Source organism: Schistocerca cancellata, chromosome 4, assembly GCF_023864275.1.
Source record: "Schistocerca cancellata isolate TAMUIC-IGC-003103 chromosome 4, iqSchCanc2.1, whole genome shotgun sequence".
Taxonomy (NCBI): Eukaryota; Metazoa; Arthropoda; class Insecta; order Orthoptera; family Acrididae; genus Schistocerca; species Schistocerca cancellata.
Window position 1 is genome coordinate 584,768,665 of NC_064629.1, and position 14,690 is coordinate 584,783,354.

At 35.7% G+C, this 14,690-nt stretch overlaps 1 protein-coding gene across 1 annotated transcript in view; it reads right to left on the reverse strand.

The window, feature by feature from the left end:
- Positions 1–271: 271 nt before the first annotated feature.
- Positions 272–14,690, reverse strand: part of LOC126185200 (kelch-like ECH-associated protein 1B) — a 461,339-nt gene continuing 446,920 nt past the window's right edge. Inside the window, exons 12-13 of the mRNA XM_049928077.1 lie at positions 9,737–9,913; positions 272–8,193 (exon numbers count right to left, since the gene is read on the reverse strand). Of these exons, the coding sequence (XP_049784034.1) occupies positions 7,976–8,193; positions 9,737–9,913 (395 nt within the window). The 3' untranslated portion in view covers positions 272–7,975. The remainder of the gene's footprint in view (positions 8,194–9,736; positions 9,914–14,690) is intronic.

Consider the following 14,690-nt stretch of genomic DNA (forward strand, 5'->3'; position numbering starts at 1 on the left):
CTTGTTTATGAGCCTGGTGGTGACCTAGCACCTCAGGTACTCAGTGAATTGTTACTTTCGCTTGTTAAATGATGTATATTCCACCAAGGACTTTCAATTACTATAGCTCTACTGAAATATATTTAGGTGACAAGTATGATAATTTGTATTTTGTTCAAAAATCAGTGGAACATATTTCCTATAATTTCACAATTACTAATGTTTTGCAACAATGGTCAGTAAAACTTGTAGTTATTGGGACTGGGTGACTTCCATAATAAACAATTGCTAATAAATTGTAAACTGTTGTTTTTATTTTGAAAGGTACTGTTGAAACATTCAGCAAACAGTAATAATATGTAAAAGAACTGCAACATGCAGATCTTTAGCTTTGGCTATGAATGCTTAGCATTTTCAAGTGATGTGAAAATGAGGTAAAAACAGAATAATATATATTACAAGACATAATCAGAAACTATTATAATTGGAAAGAAAATTTTTAAATAAATGAGACTGATGCACTCCTTAAAATTTGAATTCATGAAAACTGAACATGGCATACTTTGCATATAAGCTGTGTGTGAAATACTGGTTTAGTGCTTCAGTGGGAAACAGAAGAAGGAAATAATAAATTATATATAACCTACTGCATGAAACACTTAAGTAGGACCTTTATAGTACTGAATAAATAATGTTATATAATTTATTAAATTAATGCTATATGTTTGTTCATACTGTGTACATTTTTCTGGTGAATTAAAATTATTATCTGAGAATACATTATTTGGGATACATGACTTCATGAGACAAACATGTTAAGTAATGTCATATTATATTTCTAAAGCTTTACCTCAATGAGGAAAATGGAGGACCTATAAAAATATATCATACAATTTTAACAATATTTAATACCCTAACAGTGAAAAAAATTAAAAATCAAATCCTGTTATAAAACTGAAAATCATGGACTTACAGAGTTGTAAGCACACAGACAAAGGCAATGAAAGAACTTTACACATACTGTCTTAGATTGCACTTTGCAGAAAATCATGTACTGTTAAGTACAAGCATTTCAGTAAGTATCAATAAGTGATATCATTAATATCAGCTATCTCAAATGAATGTCATTTTCATGCTAAGACAGCCCATAGGCCTGTTAAATAGTATTATACAGATATATACACACAGTATATTATACTGAAAATTTCAGTCACCAGTTGGCAACTACTGATGTATCCTAACATTTATGTCACATTGTTACAACCTGTAACTGTAATATTATGCTAGTCAGTTAATGTCCATTTGATATTCATAATAAGAGTGGACTATTGCACATTTCTGTTATCACTCATCCAGAAGTTTATATGGTATTCATAGAAAATGGAAGTAGGAACATCATAATGTAAATAGACACATTGTTCACAGTACCAGGCACTAAAAGAAAATTATTTTTAGCTGTCACAAAAAAAATTCTCAGTTGACAAATCTGTAACAATAGTTACCCCTCAATTCTGGTTATCTATAACAGTCTCTGCACAAATTCAAATCAATTATATGTCACAGAATGTACTGACACACAGACTGAAATCAATATCTGGCAGAGCTAACTGTATTCTTACATATAACTTTAACAATACATAAATATTAATGCAAAAAGTCTTCATAACAGTTAACATATTGCAAACATATTCTGAGCACTTTCAAAAACTGATACAGACTGAGGACATTTCCAAGCACATAAAATTAAGTTACTGCCATTTATCTGAAGGAAACCTAATGCAAAATGTTGTGCACATTATTATTAGGCATCAAAAACAGTTAAAGAAGTAGAATAAGTTCATAGCCTAACAAATTAACTCAGTACTTCACATAAATACAAATTCTCATGCTTTCTGCAGAAATAATGATAATTTCTTCATGAATATCAGTATTCATATAGTATATGTCATACAATACAAATAAAAAAATCTAACTGAAATTCTGCTATTTCTTTGAAGATTCTCACCATCATTATCATTCCTGGTCAAATTACACATACTACTGCATTTAATATGTTTGGATTACATTTAATACTATTTAAAATCCAAATTTTCTTTAAAACAAATATTATTTGTATTAACTGATTCTGACTACATAAATTCAAATATTATAGATATTACATGTTGTTACATGTCATTTTCTCTTAATCGCCACCATCACCATATCATCATCACACTCAGCAAAGACAGATTGGTAAATAAGCAGTCACTTATGTGATTCAAGAATGTTCTACCATGTCTCTATGTAACCATATATAGGCTTTTTCTCAGAATTTCAGCAAAAAACTTACCAAATCAGATACACATCACTTGAAGAAATATGTGTAAATTTTCATATTAATGCTTGCGAAACTGTTTCAGCATACAAGTTAACTTTAGATCACACTATACACTGTCACTTGGTAAATTATGAATTTCTGGAGAGCAGTCTCAACAAGTCCCCAGCTGTCAGGTGTCCAAAATCTAAATATTCTTTCTGGCTGATATAACTGAATTTTTGATTTGTCTAACAATTTCTCATGCTTATATAACTTCTGTACCTTGACAATAACTTTCATATGACTCTATGCTATTTACAGTACTACATAAATAATCAAATGTAGAAGTTGCGCCTCCTCTGGACAAAAATTGTTTCAATAAATGTTTACGATAATAGTGACTGTCCATTAAACTCTCCTCAGAACTACCCCACAATTACTTGAGTAACACAAAAATGAATCTCACTGTACTATTATTCACCTAGCTTGTCTTTGTACTATACATATTGTCTCCCATATTGTTTCATTTCATATCAATGCAGACAGATGCTAAATGATTTTGTGGCACACAAGTTTAAGCTGAATATAATTTTTACAAAGCAACTGCATCCATGAAACTTCAATCACATATTATAATTTTGACAAATTCTGTACCTTTAAATCACACTTTCCAATAAAATTTTAAAAAGGTTATATCACAATTCTCTGATCAATTCCATCTCCTCTCCAATTACCACATGAAATCTGTTATTACAGATAGTGTAAAAAAAAGAAAGAAAATTACAAATTAAATACCTATTTGTATATCTGTGTAGTGATACAATTCTGAAAGTACAATGATGGTGTGAAAAATTAACAATATACACTATGACAATAATAATAATATAAATGTTGCTACAAGACTATTGCTTTTAGCATAACAACACATTACTTGTAGTATGACAGATAGTCATCACAACTACCCGATTAACATTAATTTCTGTGTTTTTTGATGAACTGCACTCATTTTGACAGTGAAACAGAGCATGGTATCAACATACCTTGAACCTAAAATAATGCCTTTCAAAACTGCCTATATGGACACACACACACACACACACACACACAAGAGAGAGAGAGAGGGGGGGGGGGGGCAGGGTGGAATAGGTGGGTGGCGGGCATTGGGTTTGAAATTTCAGTTCATGTAATTGTACAATCTACACCATTTATATTTTAAAAATAGTATCAAAAATTAATGCTAAAATCATAAATTAAAAAAAGTAAACATTCAGTTTGTCAAGGCGAGTCACAATGCTTCTCATTTCGAAAACCTTTGTTCCACAAATGAGTTCTGCTCTGAAGGAGATTTTCAACCAATATTTTTCCAGGTTACAAATGGATGAAAGCAGTAGTTCATGTCTCACAACACAATTCTTCAGTTCTGTTAATTTGTACTAAGTAAATTTCAATAACCTTAATTAATAACATATAAACACCCTCATCCACCATCATTTCAATACTGTAGTTTTCAAACTGGACCTTCCTATCTACAAAATTCACTTTCAACTCTACAATAACTTTTTTATATAAAATTTAATACCCACATCACACAAACATTTTGTAAAAATGTACATCTGCTGTGGGTTATGAATTAATTAAATTGTAAAGAGCAGCCCTGCAGTAGTTTCAAGGGGAACAGGCTAGGTAATTGACTGATCTGACCTTGTAACTTTAGCCATGATGGACTTTCTATGTTACCACTGTTGTGTAGCTGAAAGCAAGAGAAACTACAGCTGTAACATTTACTGGGGTGATACTGCTTTATTGTATAACATGAGTCAGAGAAATGACTCATACATCACATAATATTGTAAGGAGGTTAAAGAACTTTAAAAGATAAATAAATAAGTTGGAGTTAGATATAGTGGAGCACAGGATTGACTTGCATGGACAGCTGTATCAAAACAACCTACAGACTAGCAACAACAACATTGCACTGCTAATACTCTACATACTGTGTGTAATCCTATTTTCAGATTTGCACTATCTACACAGTCTTTTCTCAAAACTCAAGCAGTGCAATGGCTGGTATATGAAACACTGTGTAATAGTTCACAGATACTGTCAGTTAAGTTTGTCACATATAAAAGTACAAGTTCTTGTAACTTTGTTGTTCTTTCTTCCATAAAGCATTTTTCTTCTATAAGGGGAAATTGTACATGAAATTCATTGAAATTTGACATTTTCTGCTTTCTACTCTATAATGTACTTTGGACTTCCTGAACATTTTGGTATATAATACATTAAAATCAGACAATTGTGAGACCTTCAAATAATATTTTGAATGATCACATGTGACTGTCAAATTTCGCAGCTATGCATATACCGCCACAGTTGAGCTGTCATATCTTGAGAACTACACAGTCTAAAAGGCTGTGAATTGCTTTGTTTTGTGCCTACTGCTACATTTCAGAAGTTGGCATTATGAATAAACCTAAAAACCAAGCTGGGTAACATAAAACTGTCAGATAGCAAGACAATAAAACGTGCTGGAAGACTAACAGACAAAGTAATTGATGAATTACAGGAATATTATGCAAAGGCCATTAGAGATAATTGTGACAATTTAGAGAAGATGAAATGAGTTGTATGGAGCACTTTCTTTCATCGAATATCAGCTGGTGAAAAGTCATGTCATGCTTTGTGTCCACCTCCACCAAACAGTTGATGTAAATATAGGCAAGCAGAATTTTCTGGCACCCTACATGAATTTACACATAAACATTCTCTTCCTTTGGCAGTAATGGAGGCAATCAAACCTGTTTACAGATATTTGGCAAATCCTGAGCTACTAAAAAAGTGTTTACATGGGAAGACCCAGACTGTGAATGAGTCCCAGTAATGTTGTGTGGTGCAGTGTGCCAAAAAATGTATTTTTTGGCCTTATGACTGTAAAGTTAGCAGTGTCTGATGCTGTAATAACTTTTAATGGTGGGAACTATGAAAAACTTACGGTTCTGGAGAAATTAGAGCTGAGATTTGGACAGAACACAGCTAGCTAAAGGACTGCGGGAACTGGATGAGTTTCATGTACGTGAAGCAGAGTTAGCTGCTCAGCAAATGACTAAAAAAAAGCAAGAAAGAAAAGGAGGAGGCAAACACTGGGCTGTTGTAACACTGAAGAAGATGCAGACTGTGGGCCAGGGCAATTCTAGTGCTTAAAAGATGCAGAAATGTAAGTCTGTATAAGAATTAGTAATTAAAAAAGTTTTAAACCTCAATGTCTATGAACTACATTTTATGCAATAAATGACCCGTTTTCTAAAAAAGTACTGATGGTAGAGACATGAAATTTTCACGGCATTCCAAGTGTGAGATTCAACACATATGGAAGTAGAATAATTAAAATAGCCTAAGTTGTTTTGTTTTTATGTTCAGTTATTTGCAAAATTCTGTCAAAAAATTGAGTGTTTGAAAATAAAAGAAGATAATATGCCCCACAATACAATTTTAGTAATAATTCTAGTTCAGTGTATCTAGAAAGGTGCATTCAATAATTATGGAAAATTGTAAGTTGGTGTCTAAAAGTTTCCAAGATAATGGGTCACAAAATTCGATAATTTAACATTGGCAGCATAGGACATGTCCCCTTAAAGAATATATAAGACTCAAATTTTAACTGTATACACAATATAATAGTAGTAGAAAATCAATATGCTTAACTTATTTCAGTATAATCTCTATTCATATCTCACAACACCATTGCAACATTTAGAATAAAGATTCTTCTCGCTCCTTCATGTGCAAGTACCAACAACAAGTAAAAATTGTTTGTTTCATGTAAGAAATCAGTTTAATAAGAGTTCCATGAAAATTTATGAAGCCTCCATGACTGCAGTAGGAAAACCTTTAAAGAGTGATATTTTCTGAATTTTAAAAGTAAAGAAAATATGCACTGAGAGAATTGCTGAATTTACTAATAAAAGGTAAATTAACAGCATAATGATCAACATTTTGGCAGTAAAGAAGAAGAAGAAGAAGATTATGATAACATTACTGAGGAAGGAAAGTAAAGAAAACTGTTTATTTGTCATATATGAATAAGACACATCAACAACAGCCCCTACATACAAATATAAGCACACAGGAAAGTCCAGGTTGTAAACAAGCACATTTCACATTTTTCCTTGATTTGTCTCAAAATTTTGATGGTCCCAATTAATATTTACACAGAGATATTTTCCTTTATTTTCTTCTTCAATCTATGCTTACTTAAAGGGTACATTATTGTTTACCAACACTTCCATATATCTTGAAAAATTGGAGTTTTCAGTAAACATCTAACCTTAGGTTCGTTCAGTATATGAGCTTACATCACAACCAACAGCCACAATCTGCTGAAATGTGACCCTTATATCCATGTATCATAACAACTGATGTCACAGAAAGAAACCTATGGTTTGTATTGCTATACTGAAAACACCACTAGCATTTAAGACAATTATTCAATTTCCAAAATTTCACTTCAAATGTGTAAATGTCTGTAACCCAGACTATGAGATGCAATTTATCAAAGAATCACATATTAACTGGTGTAACATTGTAAAACAAAGATATAATGAAAGTGTCAAACCAAGTTTCAGTGATACTGTCAAAAAATTTCAGCACCACCTTTTATGTAATTAGATTAAAGGATCAACAAGAAGTAGAAGATCATTATGTTCTGTTTACTGCTTACATCTAAAACAGATGATAATAATAATAATAATAATAATAATAATATTAATAACAATAATTATAACAACAACAATAACAATTCAGTCTTTTAGGAATCACCATACCACACTGGTGGTATGCTTTTATATTTACTTAAAGATGATATTAACCTATAACAAAGTTCTCAGCTCTCCAAAAAAACTTTGCTGCAGCAGAAGTCAGTAATAGCTATTTTTTGACAAAAAAGATCTTCTGCTGCAGTTATGCATAACAAAATTTTTAAGTGGCAGATAAAATTAATTAAAATATCAATTCAATGTCAGGATACAGGTGCAACAAAGTCATTATTCTCAAAACTGCTAGGATCTCACAGACTCTTCAGATGATTATACTTACAAGACTGCGTATTGTATCTCACAGCAAACATATGTGGAAGGAAGTAAAAATTTTGCCAGAAATGTTATTCGATTTCATGGCACTATTCTTTTGATTGTCCTGGTTCTGGTGTCTTTTACAACTGTTAAAGAGAAAGATGAGTGTTTTAAATCTGGGGAACAACAAGAGACACGAAGTTCTCCTCACTGTAAAGCCTTCCCATGTTATTAAAATTGTCATTAGTTGCATGTCTACAATTGATGCAAGCACCATAAAACATATTTCCAACACCACAAAACATTATCATTCACAATTTTAGTTAACTACAAAATTCACAGCACAATATTTATACACTATCACTTCTGTCTGATTCATTACATTCTAATACATCTCGCTTCTTCAGAGTGAACTTTGAGAAGTTACTCATCTGGCATGAGTCACAAGCAATAACATATTGATGCTTGTCCACACACACAGTGTTATGTTTTGTAAAACTGTCCCCCACAAAAAGTTAAACTGTTTTCAGAGTTATTTGTGGTCAGGGTTATGACAATTCAGACCATTCTGCTGAGAACCACTGTTTCAAGCAAGCACTTAACACTTTCCAAAAATCCTAAAAACTGCACATGGTTATATATTTGCACCACTGGTCCCTGGTGTTGGAGTTGGTGTGTCCATAAGTGTAAGAGGTTGGTCCATGTGCTCACAGTGTATGAGGCATTGTGGATATGATACTGCACATGCATGGCCTGATCTGCCACTTGTAAGTGGTTGTCCTTCCTCCCACACATCTCTTGTAGGGTCATACACCTCCACAATATTTAGGAATGCTGTGCCATCATAGCCACCTGTAAAATATCAGATACCACATTTGTAAATCAACTTCTTAAGAACGCATTTTTTGAATACAGACACTAAAAATAATGTAACAAAGTACTACCTTTACAACAAGCCATTGAAAGATCTTTTGTATTTTATTGTTTCTAAGGAATTGAAAAACTTTTTGGCTGTCAGCAGAAGTAGCATTTGCACTGTTCTTTGAAACAATCAAAATGCCACTTCTACTAAGTTTATTGTAGTAACAATCTTTAATTTAATTTTTCAGGTTCTGTGACAATTTGGTGCCTAAGGTACTCGATCAGGAAATGAGTCACTATGTCATTCACAGAAGGCTGATGTCAAAATTTATAAACCAACAAATAATACTATAAAAATTAATAAAAAACACAAGAATTATTTACAAAAGTATCTGCAATAAATAATGTATTATACCACAAGACTCTAAGCTACTGTGAGGAACACGTGTACAGAAAAAAAAAGGAGAGCACCACAAGAAAGCACTTCAACTTGTTTGATTCCAAAATTTAGGCTTGTTACTCAAATTTTTCAGTTCTGTAGTAAACCTATAAAAATTAATTCTGCATAATATGTCATAATACTACAATTTCTACATTCATACTGGACCTTGTAGTTTTTGGGATGAAGAGACCGCTGGTTAACTTGGGTATTAATTTTGGACAATGTGCTTCTTACTTTGTACATAATATAAAGTTAGTTTCACCATCATTATGAAAGTGTATAATGGATATCTGATGAAGATAACACTGTGTCACATATAAAATTTATCTTAATACCTGAGTGGAGGTTTGTCGGCACCACTGTTATAATTATTGTACAATTTTCATTTGACAGGAAGGATGGAGAAGCAATAACAACTTTCAGCTGGATCTGCTGAGATATGATGCATAAAGAAATACACTTCTGAAACACCTGTCACAGTTTCCTGCAAGGAGAGCCAGTCTTACATGGAGTGGATACAATGTATACAAATCTATGGACTCAGTTCCCTAGTAAAGAGGTGGGTTAACAAAATGTTTGTTGGAAGATAAAAACTTAACACACGAGATCCCACAACCATAGTTATTGGAAAAATGTGGGGAAGGGAACAGAAGAGGGGCCACAGCTCCTCCCTTGGGAGGAGTGGCAGGAGGGGGGGGGGGGGGTGGACAAGGGGGGGAGGACGAGAGGGGGGGGGGGGGGTGGCGGCAGTATCTTGAGTACAGAGTTTTTATCACTACAGAATCACATATGACTAATAACGAATGAATCACCTCCAGTTCTCTAGGACATAATATGTTTCTTGTGTCAACTATAAAATGTAATTCTCATGGCAGGACACATTTCAAAACTGACCAACTCATTTGCATCAAAACTGGAAGTTTTAGAATTTTGTAAATGCCAACCTCACCTGCCAAAAAAATTTCGGTGCATGTCGATGGCCTTTACTAACATCACAAAATTGTCCTTAATTACATGCAAATTATTATACCAAGAATCAAATTTTCAGGATATAGTTTTACATTTTACTACAAAACTAACACCATGACTTACCCATAGCATATAGTTTTCCATCCAAAGCAGTGACACTTAGAGCAGAGCGAGCAATTCTTATACTTGCAACAAATTGCCAGATATCACGTTCTGTGTCATAGCGTTCTACTGAATTTACCTGTCGCTGTCCATCATAACCTCCCACAACATAAATGTACTGGTTGAGTGCAGCCACACCTACAATAAAATACAAAAATTTACAAATACAAAAGGTATACTTTACCTAAGATGTAATAAAACACGCCAAAACATGCAACACCTCACAAAATTTAACTGCATAAAAATCAAAATTTCAAATTTGTGGAAAACATAACCTAATGAAGCCAAAATCACTCTACAACTAGTTACTCAGATATTCAGTTTTGCAGTAAGTCATAAATGAAGACTCCATTAGTACAGGCATGCACAGTTTGGCCTACACACAGTTGATTTCTTTTATCACTATACACTGTAGGACAAAAAAAAAGTGAAGCACTGGAAGACATGGTTGTACACACCCACAGTATCAACAGGTATGTAAATGATAAAGAGTTGCAATTCTCTGTGACAGGTAGGACAGCCATCAGAGTGCAAGTGCATTAGTGTGGATAGGTATATAAGAGGCATGAACAGTATCAAATATTAAGTGATCACTGTGAAGGACACAGAGATGCCACATACTAATGTGAGACAGCTTTATAAGCACCTGACCTGTTAGGGGTCTCCAATTGGCTGGCTGGTTGAATCATGTAACGCCCAGATTTATGGGGAATTCAGAATTGATGGTATCCCAGTGTTGAGCAGCACACTGACATGAGAGTATGCATATGCACTGTCAAGGCTCCAGTTGACCATGTCTGACCACCACAAGTGAGGATCACTGTGTTGTGCACCAAGCACTTCTTAACACATACATAACTGTGCCTGCCACCTGAGAGCAAGTAATGAACTCCTGCAACAGTCTGTATCATCTTGCACCATTGGTTGGAGACTAGCAGCAGCCACACTATGGTATTACCATCCCACATACAGATTGCGAATAACATCACAACTTAAATACCTGTGTTTGGAGTTGCACCATGACGAGCAATCATGGAATGCTGGCGAATGGCATTGCACCATGTTCAGCAATGATTCAAAGTTCTGGACTACCCCAAATAATCATTGTCAGTAAGGGGGGAGGGGTCCCATTCTTCCAATGGACTCCAGGTCATCACTGTTAGTGATTGAGGGAAGTCTTTTAGAGCACAATGGCATGTCACACATATCCTGCATACTTATAAGTTATCTCTCTTGTGACAGTATCATTGTACCATTTTTCAACAGGACAATCGTCTCTCTTTCTGTCTGTCTGTCTCTCTCTCTCTCTCTGCCACACACACACACACACACACACACACACACACACACACACACAATGATGAATGTGTGTCTATCAACTATCTGAGTGATGCTCAGGTACTCCCATCACCAATAAGATCACCAGATCTGTTCCCAATATAACCTGTGTGGTGCCAGTTAGGATGTCAAGTCCATCCCACTGCCAGTGTTATGGATATCAAACACAGCTTGCCTCAGGAGAGGATACAGTGTTACGACACCCTTTCCAACCAAATCAGTGCATCCATCCATGCCATAGGAGGTGCAATATGATACTAATAAGTGTGCACATACTGACAATTTCTCTGTAAATTTGACTCAATATTTGCTGAAATAACATCATATACATTTTCAAACTGTAAAACTGTATTTTGTTTCATTTCCTCACACCTTCTGATTGAGTCACTTTTTTTGTCAGGCCATCTATTAGCCAAGCAGAGAACATTTTAATTCAAAAGATTTTCCAAGTTATCTGTGATGCCTCAACATTTACCTTATCTCAACAAGGGACCTCTTCTTCCTTTATTTTTCTTTGGCATATATTCTACTTGGGTCCTTGCAAGGTCAATAGCATTCTGTAAATCCCAACCATGTTTTCACTTGTGTCTATGTTCCTTAACTGATCTATTGCAGTTAAGTTTCTCTTTTATGTACTTTCACAGTATTTCTTCCAATTGGTGATCAGTTTCTACTTCCCTATCATTCTTGTTCAATAAATGGCTAATATGTATGTCCACTTTCAGTTCTGAAAATTTTAGCTTACATCTTTATCTTCTTTTATAACTTTCGTTAATTTCTCTCTCTCTCTCTCTCTCTCTCTCTCTCTCTCTCTCTATCTCTCTCTCTCTCTAAGCACTAGCCCCACCACATAACAAAGATTCAAAGATAACCAATGCCATAAGTTACTTATAGTGAAAATTACTAAGCAATGGGTGAGGTAGCATTAACTCTGTCTCTCTGTCTTTTGACAAGAGAGAGAGAGAGCAGGATTCCACACAGAATTTGAGTGAAAACCTCCATCTCTATTTACAGAGTTACTCGATAATTTAATTTCAACTGCTTCCTTAATAACAGTATCTGAATAGCTGGAATTGCATGCCGCAGTCTCTACATTGTTATATTCCATAGGATGACCAGTGCTATGACAATGTTCTGCAATAGCCGATTTGCTCAACTGCTGTAAGCACCTGTGATACTCATGCACAGTACATCAGTCCTCCACTGACCTGATAGTCTGATCAATATATGACATGCCACATTTGCAAGGAATGTGACAGACGCTCACCTTATGCAAACCAAGATCATCCTTAATGGAACCTAAAAGGACCCTAAGATGGAAGTCAGAAAACACATTTCACATCATATTTCTGCAAAATATGACAAATACTATTGGAGATGATCCATGCATAAGGGTGATAAAGAGTTGTAATCCTCCATGACAGGTGGATTAGTGTTGTTCATCAGCAGTGTTGTTACCAGGACTGGGCATGACCAGCATCAGATGTTAAGCGATCACTGTGAAGGACATGGAGATGATGCATACTAGTGTGAGACATCTCAGTATTATGATCATTCACCTGTTTCATGGTTGGTCAATAGCACAACTCGCATCTGATCTGTCTTTCATTGCTCTGATGAAAGTAACCTCAAGATGGGTTAACTGAAAAGACAAACTCTTAGTGTCTGAAATGACATTGGCCCTGTGAATCCAGGTGCAAAGTACCCCTTCACACTGTTGAACAGATTGTTTTTAAACTACCTTCTGAGGCTGCAGAGGAGATTAGGGGGGAGCCTTGTTGTGTGCTGCCTGGGGCACATGTACCCAAGAGTAATATAACAGCAGCAGAGAGGGTTGCTTTACATACACTTAGAGTTGATCTGGATATTGCTATTTTACCTGTGGACAAGGGCAATGCTCCAGTTGCTCTGAACAAGCAGGATTACATTGAAAATTTGCAGTGTTTACTATCTCATTCAGCATATTATGGCATCAGTGCTAACTCCACAAAAAGTGCTGAGAGAAAGATTAACAGCTTCCTAAAGAAAGGTTCCTTGTCACAAGAGATTACCAACAGTCTTAATACTTATTATGCTGTTCCCCATAGGCTATACAATCTTCCAAATATCCAGAAAGAAGAGGTTCCTTTTCATCCAGTTGCAAATAACATTGATACTCTGACATATCATGTAGCAAAACACCTTGCTATTCTGTTGATCCCACTAGTTGGTCAGTGTGAGGATCACATTATGAACTCAATGGATTTCTTAGGTTGATTAGAGGGAATGCATAGTGGGTTACTGTGTGCAAATTTTTTCAAAATATTTTCATTGGAGGCTATGCAGTGGGGAAGTCAGTGGGCATTCTAGTGAGATCCACTCCTGAAAATCCACAATTTCTAGCAGAAGTAACTTGATAGAGGAGCAGGAGCATAAGCTCTGTGCCCTTCAGGTACAGTTACAAAATGCAAAGGAGGAACTAGATAGGATAAGGAGGGAAAAGGGTGCTGGGGAGTGGGAACTGGCAGTTGGTAAGAAGACAGATAGGAGGATAGGAGGAGAAGATATGCACACATTTGTACTTCGCTTATCACCAATAGATTTGCCCAACTGTTAGAGTTTAGTGGAGAGGAGCCTCTTGTAGCTGTAGGTATAGGTGTAGGAACATGCAGCAAACCTCAGCAGTTAAGGAGCAGTTGCAAATTCTAATAGAAAGAAGAATGTTCTACTGCTAGGTAATTCGCATGGCAAAGGTGTAGGCCAACAGTTGCAAGAAGCATTGGGGAGTAAGTACCAGATCACCAGAATTGTGAATCCTAGTGCAGGGTTGGCTCAGGTGAGACTGTTAACATAGGGGAGTTAGGTAGAAATTTTACAAAAGAGGATCAAGCAGTGATTGTGGGTGGAGCAGAATAGTATTCATAGGGACAAGGACTGTGATGAAGGGGGGTCGGGGGGGGGGGGGGGGGCTGACCTGGAAAAGATAGCTACTCAAACTGTTTCAGCATCATGATCGGCCTCATCTTAATGCTGCTGTTGAGCATGTTAAGACGGGGCTTTAGAAGGCGGAGGGCATGGTTCACATTGCAGTGGCGCCAGCTGAGCCTATCAATACATTGGGTTTCACTAGGCATGGCCTGCATTTCAATAGGTACGGGAAGGATAGGTTGTCTACGCTCACTGGTGACAGTGTAGTGGGTGGTGGGGGGATCACTCACGGGAAAATTCCTGTAGTAGTTGGTGTTAAAGCTGCACCTTTTTTAGATGGAAGTCAGTTGATAGGTATCCCTGCTTAAAGGAAGTCTCTCTAATAAAGGAACCACCTTCAAAGGAGGCCAGGTATCCAAGTAGCAAAGGAATTAGCATATTTCATCAAAATATAAGAGGTATTAGAGATGAAGTCAGTGAACTGCTTATACACTCCTGGAAATTGAAATAAGAACACCGTGAATTCATTGTCCCAGGAAGGGGAAACTTTATTGACACATTCCTGGGGTCAGATACATCACATGATCACACTGACAGAACCACAGGCACATAGACACAGGCAACAGAGCATGCACAATGTCGGCACTAGTACAGTGTATATCCACCTTTC